Raw genomic sequence first — 27,746 nt, 5'->3', positions numbered from 1 at the left:
AAGTGTTAGTATTTGGGACACACCCTTAGACTATGAATGTCAAGTGATGTTAACTATGATGAACTTCTTCTCAAAACATCATGCCTTCAGGATAACAAACTCAAATATACACAAGGAAAGTTAATTCAATTAAAAAAAACCTCCTATAGCGACGCCTTTTCCACTGAACTGCTTAATCACACGATGATACACAATTGCTAAAAGCGACGTTGAGACTTCCTGTCCTGTTACGACGGACATTAAACTAATTACAAAGTTAATCGTCTGCGGTGAATGAGGAGGAAAAAGCCTCCAGTCGTGTAGAAAAACATCACTTCCATCGGTACGAGCGACCACGAGAACGTGAAGACCGGCTCGTCCTTGAACATCATCGTCCGTGACTCGTGGTCGAGAGTCGTGGCGAGTACACAGGAATACTCGCCGCGAGAGTTTTATGGGCTCCTGACGAGCAGAAGAAGTTCTGACGCCCGAGGAGTCTCGCTGCCCTGTGTTCCCACCAGCTGGTGTGTTCCTTCACTTCAGTCAAGAGTGTGAACCAGCGAGCGCTCCACGGTGTTTGTAGCGTTTCCTTCTGTGACATTTTGCATAATTCATCATCTGGCTGACATTTTACCTCCAGTGACGAAGACGAGCGAAGAAGACGCTCCGAACACACGACTTCTCTTCGGACCGGGATGTGAAGGAAGGTCCGAATAAATGGTCGTTTTTCATGAAAATGTTCCTGGACATCAAACTTTTCATTTTAACCTTGTGTTGCTCTGCAGCAACAATAATAATAAATAAACGTGGACTGGGAGGCAGCGAGGCGGAGGAACAACAGTGACTCATCTAATGGATGAAGAATTACTGACCTTAAAGAAATCATGCTTGGAAATGGATAAAAATACAGTTTTAGATTTTACTGAGTATGTGAAAGACTTATAAATATACATTTTAAATAATCTTCAATATATTTTCTATGCCAAGAGAATATATATATATATATATATATATATATATACACAGTATATGTGTGTATATGTCACAGTACAGATTGGAATTCCAATATTCAGATCCCAGTTCAGTACTAGGATTCCAGATCCTACTGGACTCAAATCTGTACTCTGACACATGTACATATATACATGTAATATAATATGAATATATTTATTATATTAAGGTTCTATTCATATCTTTCAACAACCAATAAGTGCAGAGAGAATAAGAAAATGTATTTATGTTTTTTATGAACCAAATATTAAACTTGTATAATAAGAGATGATATATATTACATTAAAAAACAGGTAATGAGAATAAAACAGGGTTTTTTAAATCTTAAAAATAACAATGGTGAGAATTTATTTGATAACTTTCAGCTTTTTTCAGAGACTCTTCTCATCCTTTCTTGCCTTTAGATGCTGTGATACCAGCAGTTCCTTCGATTTATTGAAGGTTTTTACCACGTTTTCCAGTTTCATTTTCTTGATGTTCTACTCAGATTGTCTCGGTGAAATCAATGAGAGGAAGTGTAAAGGAAAGGAAATGGAGTAACATAAACAATATCATTCATGTTAGTTTATGAAAGTTTGCTTTAAAACCGAGGCGAACAACATAAACTCCTCGTCAAATGAATGTTTTCTTCCCGACGTGACAGTTGATAGAACGTCTTTGTTCACAGACGAGTGATGACGTCGGTTCGGCTTCTTGGAAAATGTGATTTTTTTCCTCCGTGTTTCACTGTTCAGTGAGTCTGTCTGCGACTTCATTTACAAGTCAATGTTTGAAGTGTTCTCTCTCTGGAGCATTTGTGCTGCGCAGGATTAATTGGAGATCTGCTGAACTTTGAAGGAAAACTTACGCTACAGTGAGCAGTTTGCAGGACACGTTTCCTCTCCATTTAGAACCGGAGATGAGGAAGAAGAGAGCGTCGCGGTGGCTTGACATTTAGAGAGTCACACGTGTCCAGCAGTCAAGTGTTCCGTCTTGTTTTGACAACCGTTTTTGCCCATTAACAAGATAAATGTGTATTTTTGTGCAGCGATAACGTGGAGTTTGATAGAAGTCTTGAACAGAAAACATCTTTAATACAGTCGCTCTTGTTAATTGCTTCAGTTACTGTCGAGGACGAGCGACTCGTAAAGACCTGCAGCTACGAGTCTCACATGACTTTGTTTACATCTATTCTTAACTTTGGTCATTAAGAGAGATGCAGATGCAAAAGTAAATATAACAGAGTTCCTACAGCTTAAGGTAAATTACATTAATTTATTAAGACTCTTTTGTTAATACCATATAAAGATACAGTTTAATTGCCAACTAATGTGAACCATTAGTTAAATGTTGAATCTTCCTCTTCAAGATCAACTAGTATCAACTCTGGTGTCATTGAACATCAACTAGTATCAACTCTGGTGTCATTGAACATCAACTAGTATCAACTCTGGTGTCATTAAACATCAACTAGTATCAACTCTGGTGTCATTGAACATCAACTAGTATCAACTCTGGTGTCATTAAACATCAACTAGTATCAACTCTGGTGTCATTAAACATCAACTAGTATAAACTCTGGTGTCATTAAACATCAACTAGTATCAACTCTGGTGTCATTAAACATCAACTAGTATCAACTCTGGTGTCATGTAGTGAATGTTCTTCAAGACGCAGTAACTTCTCATCATGACCATGTTTTACACTTTATTAAGTTGCTCTGAAATCTGGACGAACGAGAGGTTACGAGAGTCCATTATGACGCAATAATGGCTTCACTCCTCCAGCAGTAATCACGCTTTGTTTATCCCTTGGAGGTTGAGACCATTGATGACACGCAGTGACAAACCTCCATGCTTGACCAATCACAGCAGAGTGGTTGTAGTTATGGTCAACAAGATTTCATCTCCAGAAAAAGTGTTTTCAGTGAGTGGGGCTTAAAATCATTCCTTAAACTTCCAATATTTCAATGAAAAGCAAGTTTTGTACACAAAGACACACACTGATGATTAAAATGGTCAAACATCACAACACACACACACACACACGCACACTAAGACCCACACGAGAATCAACCAAATTGAAAAAAACTAACAAAAAACCACCACATAAATGATTGACAAGCATGATTTCTTACACCTGGTACTGCCGTCGGCCATGACAACGGTTGTTTGGACAACCAACCTCTTTTCAATCCATCATTCCACGCATCTGCTGTGAGAGTTCCAGCTGCAAGTGCTCGATTGTTTTGTGAGTTCTGCTGCTGCTTTTTAAGACGTTTTAAGGAGCCGAAAAACAGCCCGTCATACCAGACTGAATTCAATGAATCTCAACACAGGGTTCGAGTGAACAAACAATCTCAACATTAATAGAACTTATTAGAAAGCCCTTTAAAATAACTTGTATACACTCGTAGCACGACAGACCAGCTGTTAATGAACCATGAGGCTTAGAAGTTCATCCAAAATTTCAATTTCAATCATTTTCCTGTCTGTGTAGCATGTTAGCCTTTTAGCTTCTGCTAAAATAGAATTTATACTTTCAGAGCAACTACTCATGTTGAGGCTTCAATCCAAGACGACGTCACAGACGAGCAGTATTTGGATGTTTTTAAGTGTCTTTTTGGACAAAGATGAAGACAAAGACAACTGAGCTCCTGTCGCTACATTAAAATGAACAAACATTTTTGTCTATAACTAATCCAATAAAATAATCCAAACATTAGTCGACATGAGGGCGAGTAGAACGTGAGTGAAGTCTGGTTAAACCATGTGACCTGACCTTTGCCTGATATGCCAACAATGCAAAAGATCAGTTCAAGATCGCAGGTGGAGGTGAAAAACAAACTTCAAATTCCCACGGTTTCTCAGCTAAGCTGCATATCTCATCCGGTGAGAGTCTGCAGGGGTCAGTGGCAGTCAGAAGTCAAGGTCATGGGAAGAAGCTCCAGAAGTAACTGCTCAACTATGTAGCGCTCTATGACAAGTTTCTTCAGGTGACCCGTCTACACGTCGTTCTTCTGCAGGCCTCGACTCTTGAACCACTGATGGACAGAGATTACTGTTCAAAGACTCCCACAGTCACAGAGAAGAGCTTGTTAACTCAAAGCTTCACCGGGTTGAAGGCAGGAAATTGGCAGCGACAAGTAAATGTACACCAAATGTTTCTTGATGTTTCTCGTCACCGTCGACGGCAGAGAAGAACACGAGAGTCGCTCGTGCAAGAGTGTTCTTTGCTTTACAGAGTAAATTTAGCAACGCTCAGACGCTATTTACACAAGGCTCCCACATCCAAAAAAGAAACTATAAATACTTCAACAGTCTAGTCTTATATAACGCGGTGAAAGAGCTGAGCTCACCTGTGCCGGTGCCAGTCGGGTCTCCGCCTTGAATCTGGAAGTTAAAGCAAAACATTTGTTAGAAGTCTGTGTTTGCTGCCGACGCGGAGCCAGCGCTTGATATCGTGGCATCAAGATCAGAGTCGACCACAGAAAGAGATTGTAGGTTGAAGTGAAGCAGGTACAGACACATTGTTAGCCACGGACTTATAAAAAGATTCAAAAGTAAATATAAAATGGTTATGATATATATATATATATATATATATATATATATATACAAACACAACAATCGCCAACATCTTCCTGAATCTAAAGGCGAGACCGTTGGAAAGATGGCATTAGATTCTTAATTTCACCAAAAAGTAAGAGAAGGCTACTGTCATCAGGTCAATCAATTTGGAAGATTTTGAAAAGCTGTTGCTGTAGATCACATTATATTGGTTGTTATTGTAAAGTATTGGCAGCATGTATCAAGTACTTGAAAATATAACATTCCACATTTAAGTTATGTTTGTTATCTGGACATTTATTTACACATTGTACATACGAAAGACAAACATTTGTTTTTAAACTATTGTGGTATAATCAGAAAAAATGTATTGACGGAAAAAACTGCCTACAGTTGAAAAGTGGACTCGCATGGTATGTGGAATAGAACGCTGGACTCATGACAAACTCTAACCATAACCTCTCATGTTGTTTCCTCTATACCTTTGTGTGTCGTTTTCTGATTCTATGTGGAAAAAAATAAAATTAAAAAACAATAATATTAATAACGTTTAATACAATTTATGGATTCAAAAAGTCAAACGTGAACCATGGAACGAACCTAAATGTCTTCTTGCAAAACCCAATTCTCTACATTATTAAAAGGAAACATCTAAATAGATATAATATTTTCACCACCAAGCATAGAAAAAAATAAAGATAAAAAACCTCCGACTTTCATTTAAATTGCTCGCCAACAGAGCGACTGATGTCGGCTGATGCATAAAAGAGATCAAGGCTGGTCGTGTGAACAAACATAACTGCTGGTGTTCGGTTCGCAGCTGTGCAGCCACAGACCACATCCAGATGATTTTGTGTTGAATTAAGAAGACGCTTCATAAGCAGCACGAGGTTGATCGTTACAACTCACTTGCAAAACTAAAATGGAAATATTTTGTATAGTACTTTGTAGAGCTGCACGATATATGTCGCGATATCGTCACGTGTGATACACATATTGAAAACATGTGATAAATTATCATATTTCTATTGTATAAATCAATAATTTCTTAAATGAGCACTTTGATCAATCAGTGTCACGTTCTGTAAAGTTGTCAATTTGTACTTCTATGTCTCGTTGTTGTTTACGTCTCCGTCTGTGAACTGTGCGGCGAAGCTTGTTAGGCTCGGTTGCTATGGCGACGTGTTTTGGTATATCCATGGAAGTAATACTAACTTATGATCTAGTCAAACACTAGTGATCCAGTGAAGTAATACTAACTTATGATCTAGTCAAACACTAGTGATCCAGTGAAGTAATACTAACTTATGATCTAGTCAAACACTAGTGATCCAGTGAAGTAATACTAACTTATGATCTAGTCAAACACTAGTGATCCAGTGAAGTAATACTAACTTATGATCTAGTCAAACACTAGTGATCCAGTGAAGTAATACTAACTTATGATCTAGTCAAACACTAGTGATCCAGTGAAGTAATACTAACTTATGATCTAGTCAAACACTAGTGATCCAGTGAAGTAATACTAACTTATGATCTAGTCAAACACTAGTGATCCAGTGAAGTAATACTAACTTATGATCTAGTCAAACACTAGTGATCCAGTGAAGTAATACTAACTTATGATCTAGTCAAACACTAGTGATCCAGTGAAGTAATACTAACTTATGATCTAGTCAAACACTAGTGATCCAGTGAAGTAATACTAACTTATGATCTAGTCAAACACTAGTGATCCAGTGAAGTAATACTAACTTATGATCTAGTCAAACACTAGTGATCCAGTGAAGTAATACTAACTTATGATCTAGTCAAACACTAGTGATCCAGTGAAGTAATACTAACTTATGATCTAGTCAAACACTAGTGATCCAGTGAAGTAATACTAACTTATGATCTAGTCAAACACTAGTGATCCAGTGACGGAATACTAACTTATGATCTAGTCAAACACTAGTGATCCAGTGAAGTAATACTAACTTGTGATCTAGTCAAACACCAGTGATCCAGTGAAGTAATACTAACTTATGATCTAGTCAAACACTAGTGATCCAGTGAAGTAATACTAACTTATGATCTAGTCAAACACTAGTGATCCAGTGAAGTAATACTAACTTATGATCTAGTCAAACACTAGTGATCCAGTGAAGTAATACTAACTTACGATCTAGTCAAACACTAGTGATCCAGTGAAGTAATACTAACTTATGATCTAGTCAAACACTAGTGATCCAGTGAAGTAATACTAACTTATGATCTAGTCAAACACTAGTGATCCAGTGAAGTAATACTAACTTATGATCTAGTCAAACACTAGTGATCCAGTGAAGTAATACTAACTTATGATCTAGTCAAACACTAGTGATCCAGTGAAGTAATACTAACTTATGATCTAGTCAAACACTAGTGATCCAGTGAAGTAATACTAACTTATGATCTAGTCAGACACTAGTGATCCAGTGAAGTAATACTAACTTCTGATCTAGTCAGACACTAGTGATCCAGTGAAGTAATACTAACATATGATCTAGTCAAACACTAGTGATCCAGTGAAGTAATACTAACTTATGATCTAGTCAAACACTAGTGATCCAGTGAAGTAATACTAACTTATGATCTAGTCAAACACTAGTGATCCAGTGAAGTAATACTAACTTATGATCTAGTCAAACACTAGTGATCCAGTGAAGTAATACTAACTTATGATCTAGTCAAACACTAGTGATCCAGTGAAGTAATACTAACTTATGATCTAGTCAAACACTAGTGATCCAGTGAAGTAATACTAACTTATGATCTAGTCAAACACTAGTGATCCAGTTACTCGTCTCTTTCAACCTCCTTTGTTAAAGCAACATATTGTAGGAACTTTTCATCTCGTCTCAGTTGTTTTCTTATAAGATCGTGAACTTCCAAACAAAACTGTCCGTCTTCGTCGTATGCTAACGAGCTAAGTTGTTAGCATCATTTATAAAGTGTTATGTGTGCGTGTACAAGAATTTATTATTGATTTGGTGATATCACGACGCGCCGGCGGCTCCTCTCTGATGTCACTCAGTTTTCGCGGGAAACTGATGAAAGTCCTGCGAGACTGAGCGTTATAAGAGATATTTTTCTACCATCATGTCGGCACAGAGACTGTAATAAACAAAAGGGAAATATTGCATAATTTTCCTTCCAAAAACCCCGGACCTACACTATAGTACTCGCTCCTGCGCGGCTACATATTTAGGTGAAAGAAAAAAATATCGACCTCACAATTCATGACACCAATATCAAATATCACACTAATTTACAATATTGTGCTGTACTTTGTATTGAACTTAAAGACGCTTTAATGTATACCTTATGGCTGTAATGCTTCTTTACTACCTGGATTTACTCTTAAATATACTTGCTCCTTAAAAAAGATCCTTTAAATCACTGATATCTCATCCAATCTGCAGGTCAAGGCCGCTGCAGTCTGTGAGAGACGTACAGTAACAGGATTCAATAAAGATGAATAATTGAAAGAGCCTCAGAATCTCCTCTGCAAACCCTCGTGACGTTCAGTCATCACAGCGACGAGTCAAATAAAGACGAGCGTCTGGTTCTGAGGTTCTTCTGAGGACATCTAATAGTCCATCAGTGTGACTGGCTGTCTGGCACAGAGGAAATCTTCAAGAGATGAAATGGAAAAAAACGACTTTAAAGTCCCAGAACAGGATTGAGCTCGACGTCACTTTGTTACAACAGTCGGGTTCATTGTTGGAGGGCGAGGGAGGGAGGGTCATGTTACAGGGGTGCAACTCTGCGGGCCCACAAAGAGAGGTTTGAGTGGAAAATCAACTTTACAGACACGTCAGTCAAAGCCGACTCTCCCCGGGCTGCGGGACAATGTTGCTTTTATTCCAGGTGTGGGTGTTTGGAGATTACGACTTGACCCTTAGGTGAACTTTTATTAGTATTCATTTCTTTACCGTACATTTTTCTGGTTTGTATTTCAGTTCAGATGAGAAAGTTCACTTGTTTAAACGCTGATCTATAATGTTATCATTTCAAAGGTGGCAGATGTTTTCCGAGCTGCTCGAACCTCTTAATCAGCCAAAATCAACCATCTTGCAACAAAAAAACTAAACTTTATAATCACTTTATTGTAAATGAATGAGCCATTTTTTAATTATTCCGGTACTTTTACAAGTTTCAGGGCCAGGATTGTAAATGTCAATGTTTTAATTAATTTCATCTGCGCTTGGCTACACAACCTCCTTCCTCCACCCGAGCCTCGGAGAAGAAGTCGCTCAGTAATTATGGATAAACACTTTATAGCTGCACGTATAAAAACAAGGGAGAGATTAAACAGGAAGTGTCTCTGGAGAGGAACTGTCCACTTTAATTAAAGTGGCAGCAAACAAAAGTGATCTGCAAATATTTCAAAGAAGCAGCGGCAACAACTTCACTCGGAGACAAAGATTAAACTAATGGACAATCTTCACATGCATTAAAAACATATACTGAAGCACATAATGCAAGAATCTGCTCCAGGACAGTAACTTTTATGGTGTTGCGGTGAAGTGGAAAAAGGGAGATGATCACGAATACCCTTAGTTCCTGTGTTGTTCTTACATCACTGGCTTATGAAGCTGATTCTGAAGATACTGAATGGTTGAATATACATTTGTAAATGTTTAACTTTCTTTTAATTGAAATGTTCCTGTTTGGTTAAAGCATTACATTATTACTTTATAGAAATATGAATTGAAATTGTTTTTCTAGGGACTAATTTCATTAAAGAAATTTTAAATCGAAAAGGTTAATCTTTTGTATAAATATATTAAAAATAGATCAATATGAAAATGTTGGTATAATAGCACAATATTTTTACATTATATACAAAATATAAAATATTACATATAATTATTTATATTGAATTTAAAGACTATGAAAGGAAATTGAATTAAGGAAACTGATTTTGGACTTTAAGATTGACGAATATCAAACTATGTGTAATTAATTATTTTTAAGGATCAAATCAAACCTTTCGATATAGAAAAGTATTATTATTATTACTTTAATTTAATTAATTTAGTTATTCTAAAAAATAATGTATGATAATACAATTATTTAATGCTTTAAAAATAAAGTAAAAATATTGAAAATACTAGAAATACTTTATAAATATACTATACACTATTCATTATCCTAAGGCACTGATATACTTCCATAGAGTCTGTCAGAATTCCAAAATGTTGCAACAAACACTTTATAAATGATATGAAAACCATTGTGTAATCAATGGTTTCCCAAACAATTTCCCAAAGGAGACCTCCTGAGGGATCAATAAAGTTTTACCTTACCTTACCTTAATCTTCCATATTTTTCACCACACTTTGATGCAAAACTTAACACAAACATTCAACAACACAACACCAAAGGAAAAACAATCAATGGTTGGTTATACAAGTCTCTACCCAAGATAATTCCAGTAATTAGACTCTTTTTTCCACTCATTCCACCATTTTAAACCACCCACAAACATCTATAATTAGATCTGCCTCCAACCACAAATACCCTCAACACTGTCATCCGTGCTTTGATCAGCAGGTCCTTCAACGACACTGGATCCTTCTATTACAACATGGTGTGATTGAACTCGTCCGTCATCTTCGTTACAAATACCACGGGCTGCACATCAGAACGAGGCGACGCACATGTCAATCATGTGCGACTGGAGCACCGCTGCTCTCGCCTCGACACCCGGCACAATGTAAATAAACAACATTCCTGCTCAGAAGAAGCTTCGACACAGATGCTCATCATCCTGTTTAGTCTGATGTGCTCCGAACCAAAGTTTGTCGTCTTTGCATGCGACGCTTACATAATGCAGAGAAAAACATGTTTTCAAAAACTCTTTCGGTCAAATGCTCGTGCAGGGAACTCTCAACGTTTAGCAGCTGTGGCGTCAAAGTGTCGGACTTACCATGAAATTCCGGATGGACCTGTGAAAGACGGTGCCGTCGTAGTAGCCCTGCTTACACAAGCGGATGAAGTTCTCTCCGGCTTTAGGTATCTGCAAAAAACAACAAGTGAACAGCAATTTATTCACGAACAGTCATTTTTTTCTTCCCACATTGGGGACATTTTCGTTGTTTCAGCAGAACAAAAACAATAATAAAGATAATAAAAAAACAACAATAATAAAGAAAGCAAATGAATCATGTAAAAAATATTAATAAAACCATTCTAAATATAAAATATATAAAGACAATAAACATGAATTAAAAGTACTAGTTCAAGAACCAAAATGAAATGCACACAACAAGGATCACTATAGGTTTCTACAACTCTTTTACTACAAAGCAATTAAACCTAAATTAGGATCATCTATAAATATAAGAAAAGTTGAATTACAACATTAGAGGAAGACAAATATTTGTTTAAAATACTTTTGAAAACACACTTTGACAAACTACTTCCCATCATGATAATGACATCATCCTCTGAAAACTGTCATGATGTAACACTAATAGACTCAGGGACTCATTCATTCCTGAGTGGAGTGAAAAGAAGATATTCTTTGTTAATCTTTGTGTCCTTTTTTTTATCTATGTTCTTCATCTTAGACTTAGATTGTATCATCTTGCACTTGGTTTTTATTACACTTTGTTCTTGTTTTGTGAATCCATTTTCTGTGTTGCTGTGTTTCACAAAGGAGACCCCCAGAGGATCAATAAAGTATATCCATCCATCCATCCATCCATCCATCCATCAAGGCTAATACAAAAGAAATGGCACGAGACACAATCACCTACAGTTAGAAAAGACTGGCGTTATAGTTGAAGTCATTGAACTGGAACAGCTGACTTATAAAATAATGACACAAGAAGAAATGCATAAACAAATGGAGAAACAAACAATGTTTAAACAACAACGACATGCATGAGTGCATCCGTGTCTATTGTGTACTTGAAAATGTACTAACAATTTTATATTTATTAAATAATTTTTATATATTATTTTTGTTCTGTTCCGTGTATTCATTGATGTTCGTTTGTTTGCTTTAATGTGAAAAAAAAAATCACTGCACACAATATTAAAGTATAATATTTTTTGTACTTTTGTATTAACATATTGTTAATGAAATGTTACCAATGAGATGTTCTGCTCCTGATGTTTTAGGTCAGAGTATTTCACTGCAGCCATGAGGGTTATCAGCTCAGAGCAAAGCACAAGCGTAATGCTCGAGTGTAACTATCAGTTTGATCTGTCAAAACACAGCCAGGATCCACTTCAGATGAAGTCCAAGCAAAGCATCTTCATCAGGGTCTTGCTCACGAGTGAGGGATCGATGCAGCTCAGGAGGAGTATCTAGAAATCTGGGTTTTATGCGACACTTTTGCGCAACAGATTTCTCTCCAAAGAGCTGTGTTTTGAACTCTGGGCTTGATTTCCTCAACAGCCTCGAGGAGTGACTTAGAAAGGATGTGACTGTGAGAAACTTCTCCCTTTGGCAGCGAGAGCAGTTTCCAAGAACCACCAGATGCTTTTACAGAAGAAACAACTATTTTTATTCATTGGCCTTTTGCCGCGTGACAGATTGTTCTGAGATGCACAAGCTCCTTCTTTTACACTTTTTTTTAAAGTCTTATTGAAGGAGTTTTTTGTTAAACAAAACTCAATTTCCTTCATTTGCTTCAAAGCTTGTAAAACCGATTTTCCCACAAAAGAAACAAGTTAATGTGTTGAAAGGAAACACCACACCCTGCTCTCCAGTTGAAGATTTTCTATTAGCAAAACAGAGAATTAACTCAGAGTTTAATGAAAATAATGAACTTGTGCCCATTTTATAATGTACAACGATGTGTTTTAGAAAGAGAGGGAAAAGTGGAGGATGGAAAAGGGTGATGCAAGACAGAAGAATATAAAAGCAATGAGAAGAAAAACAAAATCAGAAACTTGATAAAGAGATTGTAAAACTAAAGATGACCAGAAGGAAATGAGAAATTGTAGAATAAAAGAGAGAAAACTAAAGGAATAAAAAAGTTAGTCTGGAAAAGTGAAAAAAAGAAAAGGTTTATTGACTTTTGTTGTAAAGAGAGCACCCCAGGGTCGAGCAGGGGAAGACAATCTTGTTGACAAACGGGGTAATAATGCTCATAACTTCTTATTAATAAGTAATTGAACGCATCAATCTGAGTTATGTGCCTCTGGTTCTGTGCTGCCCCCAGACTCTGCATTCAGGAGGAGAGAGAAGGAAGAGGTGGACGGTCTGCTGGTGTTTCCACTCGTTTGTGTGAGTCTCAGCAGGAGAATGTTTGATATGCAATCCAATTTAGAGGCTGACCTCGGCTTCAAATTGTTATCAGTGATCTCAGCATGGAAACTATGTTCGCTGACGAACATCTTTTCAGAGAAAAGTGAATCGTTTCTTGGACAATTAACTCTAAAAAGCAGCTGCGGAAGAAAACTTTTAACCTCACAGACCTGGTGATACAACATATCAACGATATAGTTAGTACTTTAGTTATAAAAGCCTTTTTAAAACATTGATTTCATTCATTTTAGAGATGTTAAGTAGAAACGAAGAGGGTAAATGGAAGTACAAGACAAATGCTTGTATATTCTGGGTTTTTAAAGAGGCAGAAATCAAGAAGTATTTAACCAAATACCATGATAGAAAATGCATGACTGACAAAAATAAATGTCAACATGATTGTTGTGGGAAATGAAAAACAGACACAAATGGGAAGGAAATCCAAAAAAGGGAAATGGAGAAAATATAAGGTCCTTCTTGAAGTTAATAATATTTATCTAACGTCAGGTCAGAAACATTTCTATGGTCAGTTTTATCGTTTTACCCTGGCTCATTAAGAGAGTCACACACACACATATATACTGTACATATATATATATATATATATATATATACATACACACATATACATACATATATAATATACACACACACACACACACACACACACACGCACACACACACACACACAGGCAAAAGGCCACGACCCCACGAGAGGTTTTATCACTTAAGGTACACTAGTATTTTAACTCTGTCTACCCTGTCGTGTTTTCCAAGATGAGGATAAAATAAAAATCTTATTTGTTTTCAAGGAATAATTTAAATCAATAATTTGATATTGATCAAATCGCTGATTCGGTTTCAGTTTATGCCAACTATGTTTCTGTATTTAGATTCGACGTGTATATTTTGCGGTCACTAAATAGAGGCGAGTAGAAATGCATCCTGGGAGTTCACTAGTGCCTTTGACTATCTTCGTTTGTTTTAATTCTGCTATTCAAAAACAATTAAACCTTTCAATATACACATTTTTGAATTGAATAATAAAATAAAAAAACCTTTTAATCAAAAAGATTTGAAATTTAAAATCGAATATTCCGATGGCACGGATATAATTCCATAGATTGTCAGAATACCAACATTTTGAAACTCAGTCTACAGTGCATTAAAATATAATATTTCAGTTTTCATTGTTTGCGTCAAGGTGTACAAGTTGATCGAAGAAAAAGAAGTTGTGATCCTTGTGAAGACGGAGAGAATCTAACTGTAAAAGTGTGAACCTCACATTTAACTGGACACTATTTCATAAACATCAGAGCAAACATCACGAGTCGAGGCGCCTGACCACAGCTGGCCGAGCAAATGGACGCTAACCAGGAATATTGGCCCTGGAGTCTGAGTGAGTCAAAGTCTATGTGACAGCAGATCGGCGCTCATTAATTCATAAACAGTGGGCCACAAATAGAGCTGCGATCCAGCGAGGAAACCACTGGGGAGGTGGATGTGGAGTCGGGGGTGTGGGAGGTAAAATGGTCTCAGCGCCGCTGCAACACTCCATTTATTATTCTGATTCGACAGCTCGGAGGCCAATGAAAACCCAGCTCACTAGGAGTCCGGTTACCAGGGTAAGAACAGAGTCTCTCAGTCTCACACGGAGTTTCATACTTCGGCAGAAAGAACACGCCCAGGATTACGCTCCGAGCGCTTAGAAACCAACTGTGGTGGTTCAAGAGAAGAAACAAGTAGCACTTTCGACACAGAAGGATTTTCCTTGATTCTCTGAGACTCCTGTGTTGTTCTGGGTGTTATCTTGATCTTTTAAGTGTATAGTTATTGGAGTTTTGTTTTGATTGTTTAAGCGCTTTGTGACCCTGGTCTGGAAAAGCTCTACAAATATAATAATATAATACTTACGAGTGTCTTTTATGAGACGAACATAATTGGAAGAACTTGGTCATCAATTTAAACTCAGCAGCAGTAAGAAGTAAGAAGTAATTACAAATAACTTTCTATAATTATGATTGACACGTTTGTCTTTGTGTAAAAGTTCACTAATATTTTCAAAGACAACATTTGTTTGCACATGATTTCAGAGTAAATCAATTAAAAAATAACGAGCCATGTCGAGTTCGGACAATAGGAAGTTCCAAGAAAAGTTAACTTCACTCTTCAAGTGGAAATAAATATAAATATTAATAAGGGTTCAAATATATTCAGCCGTGTAGATAAAAACGAGGCCGTACCTTATCGCAGTGCAGCTCCAGGTTCACGTCTCCCTTGTTCGTGTGCAGACGAACGTATCCTTTCTTCTTGACGTACTTGTAACGCACGGCGTCGTCAGCAATGGCCTCTGTGAAGAGATGCATGCGGTTGGTCAAGATGGTAGTGAAGTCGTCCCTCGTTCATCGCCGGGGTTACGTTCTGAGTAGTGACCATTTCATTCTCCATTTGTTTAAATTAACAACATTAATTTGGACTTTGAATACAACAACACGTTACGTGAGATTCAATCTCTATCAACAAGTAACCTGAACATCTCCCATAATGCTTTGCCGCCCAGCCAACCAATCACAGCTGTCGATGACTATCGACCTCGCTGATTGATCACTACAATTCCGCATTTAAATTCAACGTCTATTTCGCAGCCACTAAATAGAGGTGTGTAGAAAGGAATCATGGGAGTTCACTCCCTCGTTCAAGTTTAGCTGCTGCTCAAATAAATCACCTGTTTGCAACAGAGAACAAAGACAAGGAGTGTTGCTGTTCCTGACGATACATTAAATGACAGAGATAAAAGGAGAAGCTGGCGAGACACGACGATACTCAATGAATATCTTTTGTCAACATTGCCACATACAGCAGTTCCTGAAACAAGTGTAAAAGTGCTGTTGTCACCAGAAGCTCATGTCAGCTGCAGTGGGAAAAATACTTCAAACAGTTGCTTATTGTTTCCTCCGTCAACGCGTTTTCATGAGTTATTATTGGCTTCGTCAAATTGTTTCTGAGCAAATGGAGGTTAGATTCTCTTTCAGGCCATATTGGAATCGTGTTCTTGTTTTCACTTCGTCATGGCAACCAGTCCGTCAACACGCCAGCAATAGTCATGGGAGGAATTTGTGCGTCTATTTTGATCATGCATTTAAAACACTGACTATTGCAAGTCGACACACATTTGTCAATCATTAGTCAAACGTACAAGTTAGTTTCACCCGTCGACCCACAGATCTGACGAGTTAAACACAGGGATGTTCTGTACGCCGAGGGTGGACGTGCAGACGAGCCGTGGCGAGCAAATCTTTTTTGGAAACCTAAATGAGGTCAGTAAATCCAAACGCCCTGCTCGTCTGCATTAAACCTACTGTACAGTTGCATAACAAGCAAATCTCTCCCGTGGAGCAGATCAGAGTCTGACAGTCGACCCGAGCGGCTTCCACTGGCTCACAATTTAATGAGGTGAATCTCAACTATGTGACCAGCGAGTCGCTGCCAGGACAAAACACTGGCCGAACGGCTATTTGGTGAAGGTGGTGGTTTTTTCAGAACACGTGTACTTGCCTGCTTCGTGTGTGGTGGAGGGAGTCATGGCTGTGGAGGTGAAGGATGCAGAGACTCTGCCGGTCGAGTAATGCGCCTAAATGAAGACACAAAATAAGGAAAAATTAAATTTAAAAAAAAAGTGCATAGAGCTCAATTTTCAAAACAAATACAGATCTTATTTCCCAGTGGCAACATCGTCTGGAGCTCCTGCAGTGAGAGCCACTACAGTTTCAAATACCTAAGAAATATCAGTATTGTATAAAAGAACAGGATGATTTGAATACAGCCAAAACATTTATAAGGGCAAATGAGAAAATGGCAAAAAAGAACTCTGCAGCGAGAATTCTGAGCCGCTCTAGTAGAAGAACTCACATTTCTCCTTCAAACTCTTCATCAGTTTCTTTCAGGATCATTTTAAAATTCTGGTTCTTACTTTCAGATCTATTCATGGTCAGACCTTCATGATCTGATCCAGACTTACACCCCAGCTCGGGCTCTGAGGTCTGTGGATCAGAATCTACTGATGGTTCCTGAACTTCCGGACCAGAGGAGAGAAATCCTTCCAGACTGTTGCTCCTAAGCTTTGGAACAATCTCTGTGTTTGTTGTGTGTGATGATCTACTGACTCCTTCAAGAAACATCTGTGTTTGATGATCTACTGACTCCTTCAAGAAACATGTGTGTTTGATGATCTACTGACTCCTTCAAGAAACATCTGTGTTTGATGATCTACTGACTCCTTCAAGAAACATGTGTGTTTGATGATCTACTGACTCCTTCAAGAAACATCTGTGTTTGATGATCTACTGACTCCTTCAAGAAACATCTGTGTTTGATGATCTAGTGACTCCTTCAAGAAACATCTGTGTTTGATGATCTACTGACTCCTTCAAGAAACATGTGTGTTTGATGATCTACTGACTCCTTCAAGAAACATCTGTGTTTGATGATCTACTGACTCCTTCAAGAAACATCTGTGTTTGATGATCTACTGACTCCTTCAAGAAACATGTGTGTTTGATGATCTACTGACTCCTTTAAGAAACATCTGTGTTTGATGATCTACTTACTCCTTCAAGAAACATGTGTGTTTGATGATCTACTGACTCCTTCAAGAAACATGTGTGTTTGATGATCTACTGACTCCTTCAAGAAACATGTGTGTTTGATGATCTACTGACTCCTTCAAGAAACATCTGTGTTTGATGATCTATTGTTTTAATTGAGTATTGTTTTAATTGTTTAAACGCTTTGTGACCCTGGTCTGGAAAAGCGCTCTATAAATACAAATTACTTACTTACAAATGGAAGTTAAAAATAAGTGGAACAACACATTAAAGTATATGACCGCTAGTGTTCATTGTTATAACATTTGTGTTTTCTAGACATTCTGCCTCTCAAAGCTTAACTTAATTAAGATAATGTAAGTAGGCACCGCTGTCAGCCACACGATGAGGAGAAATAAAGGAATAAAACATTAGTGTTAGGAAAAAACATGCATCTTTGTGCAACCAAATCAACCTAACAAAGCAATTTAAAGTCTTGGTGTGAATTTAAATGACTCTTTAAAAAAACATTCCTTGGATTAAAATAAATCAGGATTGAAAGTCTTTATCAGCATTTTCTTTCCGTTGTGTAATCTCCCATGTGGGGTGGTTGCTCTCCCGAAAAGAGGGCCCGGAGGGTTTCCTCCTACGGTGGGACTGTTATTCTTAATGTGATATACATATATTCTGTTCAAGCGCCTCGCTCTGCTGCAGGATTTATGAAGCGGCGCTGCAGCGGCGCCGGACTCGAGCCTCGCTCTCTTGGCTGGTGTCCTCGTTTGCACCAAGCGATGCATCAAGTGGAAATTAGCCGAGCGCCAGGCGCTGGATGATTAAAAGCAGATCCACTATCCAGTAATTAAAGTCCGCTCAAGATGTTTCCGATTAAATTACAGACGTATATACGGTCTAAAAAAAGACGTGAAAGATCTAGAGAAGACTTGAAATCCGTCCACAGTTATAGCTTTGCTTTCTTCTGCTCCAGTTATTGCGATTACAAGCGCAGACTTTACCTTGTGAGCTCCGTCTGACCTATATTCCCTCTGCTATCTGAGCATCATCGGCTCCACTGTGAACTCGTCTCAGGCGAAAGCCATCGCAGAGAAACCTGACATGGCAATGCATCAAAGGATGGCAGCGTAAAAAAAAGGAGCTGCAGTGTGATTGTCTATGTCCTCAGATAACCAGGCAGGACCGTTTAATACAGCGCTGGTTCGCAGTTTAACTTAACATTTTTGTGTCTGTTCACCATCTTCTAGAGCCAGACGTGTGATGGAGAGCAGACCAACGTTTGAGTCTAAATATAGTAAGTTTGGCCTGTGATCGGTATTTCTGTCTCACGCCAGCCAACGCTCATTAAAACTGTCCTCCTGGGTATTAATGAAGCTATTCCTAAAGTTGTATTTTCATTTCATAAAATCATCTCGGCCATTCTTTGTTCTCTCGACGACACCTTATCTAACGCGGCTTCGTTCAAAACACTGGATTTGGCGCCACCATGTGGACGAATCTGAGCAAACATTTATTTTCTTCCCAGCATGTTTTTGTTTAACTACATCTTTGTACCACCGTGACAGATATGATGCGACAGTCAGGCATTTTATGAACAGTCGTTTTCACTTTCTTTGCTTGAAAACATAACGTTTCATCACATGTGACCAAGTTTTTCCACAAATAAGAGTTTTTGGTTTTTAATCACTAAACTTATAATAGTTTGATATATCTACAAATGTGCTTTAATGAGCTACAAATACAAAAAGCTAAATATATTGTTGAAACCAAGTTTAAAAATATATATATTTTTAACGTACATTCTCATCGGGAAAAACAATTTGATGGTGGAAAAAGAAATGACTTATTTACTCACAGCGTTCAACTTGTCCGTCTTCTTAACCTCCGGCTCCTTCATGGTCGCGGCCAGAAGCTCGTCTCCTTTATAGTCTTTGTAAAGCTCGGCTAGAGTCTCCCTCGTCTCCAGGTTGGTGGTCTTTAGGTGGTACCCCGGGTTTTGCATGGCCTTTTCCTCATCTTAGCAGGAAAAAAACCCCACTATGTATAAAAACAATACATAATAAAGCTCAATATTTCTTACCTGGATCCAATACTTTCAGCTCATGTTTCACGTGATAGAAGTTGGAAACATTGAATTTCTCCAGATCTGTTGGATCCTGTTTGTGTAGGAATATATTTATTACATTAGATACACAGAGAAATTGTCCTTTTGGATTCAAACAAATGAAAAAAGAACCCGCCTGAAGTGTGATGAGGTCTTTCCTGGTGAAAGGTTCATCGGTCAGCAGATCTTTGTAACTCTTAGTCTTGATGTTTAGTTGCTCGACGGCCTGTGGAACAAACACATCAAATGATGAACACATTTGGTGTTTATACACACATTGTAATGAATCACAAAACACAAGGATACAATAGATGTTGACAGATTTGTGGAAGTAGATTTAGAACTTGAGGAGACTTTTCAATATCACATTTTATATATTCCAAATAAATACACCAACCTCATTGGAAAACACGTTTCCCGTGACCTTGTTGGCGACGATGTGGGAGTTATTTGTGAAGACGTTGTACAGAACAGGACAGTGATATTTCCCTGTGACAAGAAAAAAATAACTCAGCATTGTTAAGGTTTAAAATTAGATGTTTATGAGCCGTAGATATCATCACAAAAGGTTGTATATTAAGCGGTTTCAGGATCATGTCAGAAATGTCACGCCAGAGACTATTAATGTTTTATTTTCTGTTTTTTGTTAGTCTTTTCTACTGTAAATCAGAGGCTTGGAGCTATAATCCAGTAAGGAACAGCTGAGCTGTGAATGCTTGGAGAAAATGGACTTAGTGAACCCGCAAAGTGTGATTTTATTCCACCCAACAAAGTCTTGGCGAAATTTCATTGCATTTCATTCCCTTTTCATTTAAATGCTGTAAAGTGACAGAGAAGAATCTTGCAATGATTGACATAAAATACATGAATATTAAAGCAAGAATAAAACAGACACATATTTACCGTCATTGTTCTTTGCAAAATTAAGCTTGATGATGGCCTTCATCTCCATTTTCTGTCAAAGAAAACACAAATATACAGTAAAACGTGTCATGAAACAAAAACTGCAGCATCTTAACTTTTGCAGACAATTTGTAGTCTGAACACAAAAATGAGAAATAATTAAAATAATGCATGAATTCCTCAACGGTAATAGTCAATTATGAAATATACAATTTTAATTGTTTAAAACAAATGAACTGAAGTTTACAAAGGAGTTTCTATCACAAGTATGCCATACAGATGTATATCAGGGGTAGTTTCATGACATTCTAAAAATATATATCTATAACTAAAAATGTTGTCAGAAGCAAAAAATGTAAATAAATAGAAAAACAACTTCACACCTCGCCTGAAATGGGATTCGTGCCATATTTCTTGATCCATGGAATGATGCTCCTGAAAGTTGCAATAGAAAAACAAGGATCATAAATAGATTATGATACATTATTAAATAAATGTTTATATTGCAGACATCTTTTCATTTACTTTTTTTTATAGGTTAACAACCGAGACAAATTTCCAGTAGTCGTTTTTTTTAACTTACTGCAAATCGAAGACAATTCCTTCATTGGTGCAGACCGGATACTCAAAGGGTTGAAGAGACAAACTAGAAGATTTCGATCAAAAAGGAAAAGTTACACATCGAAGAGAAGTTGACAAAAAAACAAAACTCTCTTAAGTATTTGTTGTAATAGCTCAATACCTGCAGTGATCAAACGGTAGCCTTCTGAAATTTGAGCGAGGAATATCTGAAATATTGAAGGAAAAAACGTTTAAAAGATTATTCAAGTTTCATTCAAAAATATGTCGACTTCCAGTGACGTATATTAAATTGATGTATTGTACGAAAAAGTCATACAGTCGAGGTAATTGAGATTTTAATAAATTATAAATATAATGAGCCATTTAACATCACACAGAATTGTTTGATTGGTTGAGGGTAAGATTGTTTTTGAACAATAATGTTTTAAACTGCGATGCAAAACCATTTTTTACTACTGTATTTTGTACATTAATAACTTCATCTTGGTACAATTGAAAACAGAAGCAACTACCGCTAATGACATAAGTTTATACAGATACATGTAAAGTACACATTAATTAGGTATGTGTGTATTTTCCCAATATTTATTATTATATTTATACATTTCATTCAACAAAACTCCCTTGCAAAACCTCTTAAGTAAAATATTCTTTGGAACCCTCATATAATATATATATATAAGTATATATTTACTTTTAAGTCTGCCAAATATCTTGTAAATTGATCGATTCGCACATCGTTTTTCTGGAGCCGCCGATTTCCTGGTCGAGTCCAACAATGTTTACGGACATTTTCTGTCACTTCCGACTAATTTCATGAAGTTCATCAATTCAATACAACATCAATTTTCTTTATGTAAATCCATTATTTTACATTTAAACAACTTATTCTTGAGTTGATTCTTGAGTTGATATACAACTATATTGCATATAGATATATATATAAATAAAATATTTATATTAAACAACTTGCGTTTGTTCAGTCTATTCATTTTTTCTTTCCATGCATATTTTTAGTGCCAATGTTTTTCTACTTCACCGGTAATAAATTATGTTTTTATAATTGAGCAAATATTGAGCAAGATATATCACTTTCAAGTTCGGGTTTAACAAAACCTAAAATATTGACCCCATTGACTAGTTTGGAGGAGGTTGACCATAAATGAGTTATTATAGTCCATAACTTTCTTAACATTTATCGCAGAAAATTATACTTGTGTCACTGAAATCGTCTTAAGACATTTTAAAGGATACTGGTTTCATGAAAATCCATTAACATTTGAAATGTTACACACATACCTAGATTAATGAAGTCATTATAAAAGGGAGAAGTTAATGCCTGCAGTGAACTTTATATTAATACATGTAATTATCGCAAACACAGAACTACAGTTTTCCGAGTATAAGAAAATTACCTGGTCGCTTTCCTCCATAGAAGTGAGTGTACTCGGTACACGTTATGTACCTGCAGACATAGAAACACAACATTAATCGACATTTGTGTTAAACGTACTATGCAATGTTGATGCTAACTTTAGCATGCTAAGCTAACATCAACGAGCCAGTGTCCGTTAAATAAAAAACATTAAACATACATTTTATCCTTTTGATGCTGACGTTTCCCCATCTTGAGGTTTGGTTTGATCCCCCAAGTGTCTGTAAATTCACTTGAACTCAACAACAACGCACCGGCAGCTAAGAAGCTAAGACGCTAGTTCCTATTTATGTTGATAATAATTTCTTCTTCGGCAGTAAGCGCGACTCATCCAGACGCTCTCTGCTGCCATCTACCCCTAGAACCTGGAAGTGACTTCACCAATCGTTTATCACCGAGCAGAAATAAGAAATAAAATAAGATGTTTTATATTATTGCAATTATATCGGACTATTCTCAATTGTCACATTCATATAACCAATAATTTCTCGATAGTTGTTGCCAAATGAAGAATAGGATCATTTCTAATTATTTTAAAAATCAAACTATAATATAAACAATGGTGGAAATTTGCTAACGGTGATCAATACTCTTCAATAACGTGTATGCTTTTCTGTTATGCTTGGTATTCCACGTTATTATTTTTTATTCCACATTTTATCAATATAAAGACTCAACTTGAGTTTACAGAAGCCTCATTCAACATATACGTTTTTATTTTCCCACCTCCAGAGATCACTGTCATTGCTTCATAAATGAAAAATGTTTTCTCTCGTCGCCTTCCTATGTTTACTGTTCATACAAGACTTGGCTGCAGTTTAGGAAAGGAGGAACAGGAAGCAAAGAAATACCTGTCAAACACAAGACCAGGCTACTTTAACTGGATCTAATTCATTTTTTCAGAGTTTCTGATAGATCATTTTATCTTTGAATAGAAACAAGAACTCAAATGGTCAAACCATCAAAGCATTTTTGTCATTCATTCGTTCATATGTTGTCCATTTTGTACTTATTATCTTTCTCTTCTTAACCATTCTGTTTTCTCAAATATTCAAATTCATAAAGACACTAACAGGTGGAGAAAAAAAACTTGAGAATAAAGATGTTTTTCTCTATTATTACTCTCTATTTAATCTAGATAGATAAAACTGTATTTATCCCTCTGGAGGTGTCCTTCAAGATATTGTGAGATGTATTGTGAGATGGATTCAGTGAAACTAATTCAGTTAATCATGTGCTGGAGGTTAAACACTTAAACCATAGGTAACAGATCCTTCACGTCATGTGAGTTTAGTGATTTCTACATACGATTGTCAGACAGGAAGGTTAAGACTTGCAGATACTTATAGATCCAGACTACAGTCACTCTTGTTTAAACTCTGAATCAACCCCTTAAATCCTAATCCAAGATATCTTGAAGGAATCCAAGAATCCCAGGATAATCCAGGCTTTGTGTTTGGCCTCAGTGCTCACATACAGGCTTTGGTCTGTTGAAGGGAAACAAGTCACTGAAGGTGGAGACTTCGATTCCCTTTCATTAGCAGTGGTGAACCACATCGCTCAGGCTCAGACGCTTATGAATCAAGGTCAACAAGCCCTGACATGCCTGCCACTCCTCAGCCTGTGCAAGTTTGAAAGGAGTCCAACTACACACCCTTAGACCACATTAGCTCTACAGCCCACTGTGTTAGCGAGTGCAGCTTTATCAAGGTCCACTGACTCAGCTGGTGTTCAGACCCAGAACTAGGTCAGTATCATTTCCTAGGAACTCTTATGTTATTATCTTTTGCTCTAGAAATAGAGCTTTGCACTGATAATACGACTTTACCAACATAATTATTTACACAGGAGCCACTTGGTAACATAAGGAGTCGCAATGGTTGCTTCTCAGCTTCTGTGTCAGACTGTTGAATAAAACACGACCCAACGGTTGTACTTTAACGGTTTTTAATGTTTCAGTCGGATCTGGATTTTTGTCCAAGTGCTTACACAAGTACAAGGAGACACGTCATCTTGGGACACTTAAATTTAAAAGCAGAACAGACTTTGGTTTAAGTAGAAATAAACAGATTTCAGAGGGTCGGGGCTTTAGGCCATTTCCTCGGCTTCATCCTCTTCGTCGAACTCCTCTTCCTCATCTGCGGTGGCGTCCTGGTACTGCTGGTACTCGGACACCAGGTCGTTCATGTTGCTCTCGGCCTCGGTGAACTCCATCTCGTCCATGCCCTCGCCTGTGTACCAGTGGAGGAAAGCTTTACGCCTGAACATGGCAGTGAACTGCTCGGAGATGCGCTTGAACAGCTCCTGGATGGCGGTGCTGTTGCCGATGAACGTCGCCGCCATCTTGAGCCCGCGGGGAGGAATGTCGCACACGGCGGTCTTGACGTTATTGGGGATCCATTCCACAAAGTAGCTGCTGTTCTTGTTCTGCACGTTGAGCATCTGCTCGTCAACCTCCTTCATGGACATGCGACCACGGAAAATTGCGGCTACAGTGAGGTAGCGGCCGTGGCGCGGGTCGCAGGCGGCCATCATGTTCTTGGCGTCGAACATCTGTTGCGTGAGCTCAGGAACCGTGAGAGACCGGTACTGCTGGCTGCCTCTGCTGGTCAGAGGAGCGAAGCCGGGCATGAAGAAGTGCAGACGTGGGAAGGGGACCATGTTGACGGCCAGTTTGCGAAGGTCGGCGTTCAGCTGGCCGGGGAACCTGAGGCACGTCGTGACGCCGCTCATGGTGGCCGACACCAGGTGGTTGAGGTCGCCGTACGAAGGGGTTGTGAGTTTGAGGGTGCGGAAGCAGATGTCGTACAGAGCCTCGTTGTCGATACAGTAGGTCTCGTCTGTGTTCTCTACCAGCTGGTGGACTGACAGCGTGGCGTTGTAGGGCTCCACCACTGTGTCCGACACTTTGGGGGAGGGGACCACACTGAAGGTGTTCATGATACGGTCGGGGTACTCTTCCCGAATTTTGCTGATGAGGAGGGTGCCCATCCCAGAGCCGGTGCCTCCTCCCAGGGAGTGTGTGAGCTGGAAGCCCTGAAGACAGTCGCAGCTTTCTGCCTCTTTCCTCACCACGTCGAGGACAGAGTCTACCAGCTCCGCCCCCTCGGTGTAGTGACCCTTGGCCCAGTTGTTTCCTGCACCACTCTGGCCTGAAACAAAATACCAATTAAGCCTCGTAAAACTAAAACATTCCACAACAATGAATGCATTCAGGAGGATTTAAACGCACCAAAAACGAAGTTGTCTGGACGGAAGATCTGCCCAAATGGTCCGGATCTCACAGAGTCCATGGTTCCTGGCTCAAGATCCACCAACACAGCACGAGGAACATATTTGCCACCTGATTAAAAACAAAACATTATTGTTAAGAGCTAAAAACATGCATGTATAGAAGGGGAAACGGTTATTAGTATCTCACCAGAGGCCTCGTTGTAGTAGACATTGATCCTCTCCAGCTGCAGGTCGCTGTCGCCGTGGTAAGAACCAGTCGGGTCGATGCCGTGCTCGTCGCTGATCACCTCCCAGAACTGCGACACAAAACGTCAGGTTTACTACCATTTATTTGAAACCACAATTAAAATACTGCGCCAGAAGTCTGGCTCAAGACTGACTGCAGTTACAATAAACCATTATTTTCTGTGACATTTTTGCTTGTAAAATATTCACGATTAGGTTTTGTATTAGAATTAGGAATAATATTAAAAAGATAAGATGGTGGCTTATTCAAGATGTAAAACACAGACGCAGCTTCGTGATTATACACCTGAAACTTGGGAGTTTTTCTCAAACATGTCAAGAATAACGCAAATATTGACGCAGGTGCTTGTTTACACGGGAACACTGGGCTGTTGAACAGGAAACTGTTTTAACCTTGTAGTCTCCGAGTCTCTGTGACTCTTTGGATGATTAAACAATCACCGTTTCGACGGAACATTAAGTTACGCATTTAAGACACAATTGCTCTAAATATGATTCATAACGAGCATGTATAAATTAACATTAGGCCAAATAAAACAGTCATCGAAACAAACATCGTACGACAAATAAACTTGTTTTTTTTTTTTAATGACGTCATCGAGTCATGTTTTTAATCTTTAATGAAGAAACTGGTTAAAAAACAATTGATAAAAGATAATAGTTCCCGCCACAGCTTTTCCGGCGCAGCGTCTTCCTCGTCGCCGATTGGTTGCCGCTCCCAACACGTGGTTTTGAAATCTCGCTGCTGCGTCATTGCGCAAAATTATACAACTGATCCGTTGTTACATACATTAAATTAAACATCATGTCGTCACGTATGTATTTGTAAAGGCTTAGAAGGTCAAGGACGTCATTAAAAAATAAATTGATGATTTCATTCAACGCGCCTTTTGAACAAAACCGTTGGAATCAAAATGGCGGCCGCATAATAGGCCGTCACCGCCCCGGCCTTTCATCCATGACTGTATTCCATCATCACTCGCCTAAATATAAACCTCAAGCCCGCAGTATCTCGCGCACAAACATACACTACCCTGGAGAAGAAACATTAGACAGAAGATCCACCTAATTAATAAGATATATACATTTCTTTCGAGTTTTTTTTCCTTATTTCAAAATGAAACGTTACCTTGGCACCGATCTGGTTTCCACACTGACCAGCCTGGAGATGCAGGATTTCCCTCATTTTGAGTTTTTAGTTTCGAGAGGCGTTTGCGGGAAAATATGTCGAGCAAGTTAGCAGGCGGTGAGTGGCGCAGTTTCTGTGGAGCTGCTTCTTTTCCGGATTTTTAAGGCGGGGCGGGTCGCTTATGCGGCTGCGACGCGCACTACCGCCCCCAGCGGTCAGAACTGTAAGTTCAATGACACAGCGATTTACAATTAATTCCTACCGAGATATGGATACATCGAAATGTAAATAATTATATTATTAAACGAGATGACATTTAGTGGCGATTCATCGTCGCCTTTTTTTAATTTCCGCAAAAGAATCGCCGTTTCACACTCCCTTCCACTAGGGGTCGTAACTAGTCTCGCTCGTAGATGAAAGTTCATTAAAACGTTGAAAATCTATTATATTTGTTCATATTTCATCTCCTGATTTAAAACCAGAGTGTAAATCGGACATTAGAAAATAAAACCCATTATTAAATGTGTTATGTGTTTATGATCCAAATGTCAGGCATGACACTGTAATTATTCTGGATATCGGATGAAAATGAAACAGCGAATAAATGAATGAAACTGAAGCGACAACGAACAGAAACATCGACGCCATAGAACCACCAGAACAGAAATAAAGACTAGAAAATGAAGG

At 38.2% G+C, this 27,746-nt stretch overlaps 2 protein-coding genes across 2 annotated transcripts in view; both read right to left on the bottom strand.

Annotated features, from left to right (window-relative positions):
• ppil2 (peptidylprolyl isomerase (cyclophilin)-like 2) overlaps window positions 1–22,750 on the bottom strand; it is a 40,372-nt gene extending 17,622 nt beyond the window's left edge. The window contains exons 1-14 of the mRNA XM_087813193.1: window positions 22,611–22,750; window positions 22,431–22,480; window positions 21,176–21,221; window positions 21,017–21,079; window positions 20,817–20,868; window positions 20,434–20,485; window positions 19,928–20,019; window positions 19,667–19,756; window positions 19,507–19,582; window positions 19,282–19,442; window positions 16,387–16,462; window positions 15,075–15,181; window positions 10,498–10,587; window positions 4,328–4,361 (exon numbers count right to left, since the gene is read on the bottom strand). Of these exons, the coding sequence (XP_087669319.1) occupies window positions 4,328–4,361; window positions 10,498–10,587; window positions 15,075–15,181; window positions 16,387–16,462; window positions 19,282–19,442; window positions 19,507–19,582; window positions 19,667–19,756; window positions 19,928–20,019; window positions 20,434–20,485; window positions 20,817–20,868; window positions 21,017–21,079; window positions 21,176–21,221; window positions 22,431–22,480; window positions 22,611–22,642 (1,021 nt within the window). The 5' untranslated portion in view covers window positions 22,643–22,750. The remainder of the gene's footprint in view (window positions 1–4,327; window positions 4,362–10,497; window positions 10,588–15,074; window positions 15,182–16,386; window positions 16,463–19,281; window positions 19,443–19,506; window positions 19,583–19,666; window positions 19,757–19,927; window positions 20,020–20,433; window positions 20,486–20,816; window positions 20,869–21,016; window positions 21,080–21,175; window positions 21,222–22,430; window positions 22,481–22,610) is intronic.
• A 1,630-nt stretch (window positions 22,751–24,380) lies between these two features.
• Window positions 24,381–27,220, bottom strand: LOC148090161 (tubulin beta chain-like). Its single transcript, XM_087779133.1, has 4 exons — window positions 27,060–27,220; window positions 25,872–25,980; window positions 25,683–25,793; window positions 24,381–25,602 (listed from the first exon to the last, which is right to left on the bottom strand). Exons 1-4 carry the CDS (start codon window positions 27,114–27,116, stop codon window positions 24,539–24,541), a joined length of 1,341 nt encoding a protein of 446 aa, XP_087635259.1. The 5' UTR covers window positions 27,117–27,220; the 3' UTR covers window positions 24,381–24,538.
• Between the last annotated feature and the right edge of the window lie 526 nt (window positions 27,221–27,746).

The sequence above is a fragment of the Callionymus lyra genome, chromosome 1 (assembly GCF_982586985.1).
Source record: "Callionymus lyra chromosome 1, fCalLyr1.hap1.1, whole genome shotgun sequence".
NCBI lineage: Eukaryota > Metazoa > Chordata > Actinopteri > Syngnathiformes > Callionymidae > Callionymus > Callionymus lyra.
The sequence above is the reverse complement of the archived record's forward strand: the minus strand, read 5'-3'. Positions and strand labels throughout refer to the sequence as shown.

What these genes read in the sequence shown, in the direction of transcription:
- LOC148090161 (XM_087779133.1), bottom strand. Translation starts at nt 27,116, where the DNA reads ATGAGGGAAATCCTGCATCTCCAGGCTGGTCAGTGTGGAAACCAGATC. An exon ending in GAAACCAGATCGGTGCCAAG is followed by an intron (nt 25,981 to 27,059) that starts GTAACGTTTCAT and finishes TTTGTGTCGCAG; the next exon opens with TTCTGGGAGGTGATCAGCGA. An exon ending in TCCAGACAACTTCGTTTTTG is followed by an intron (nt 25,603 to 25,682) that starts GTGCGTTTAAAT and finishes ATTTTGTTTCAG; the next exon opens with GCCAGAGTGGTGCAGGAAAC.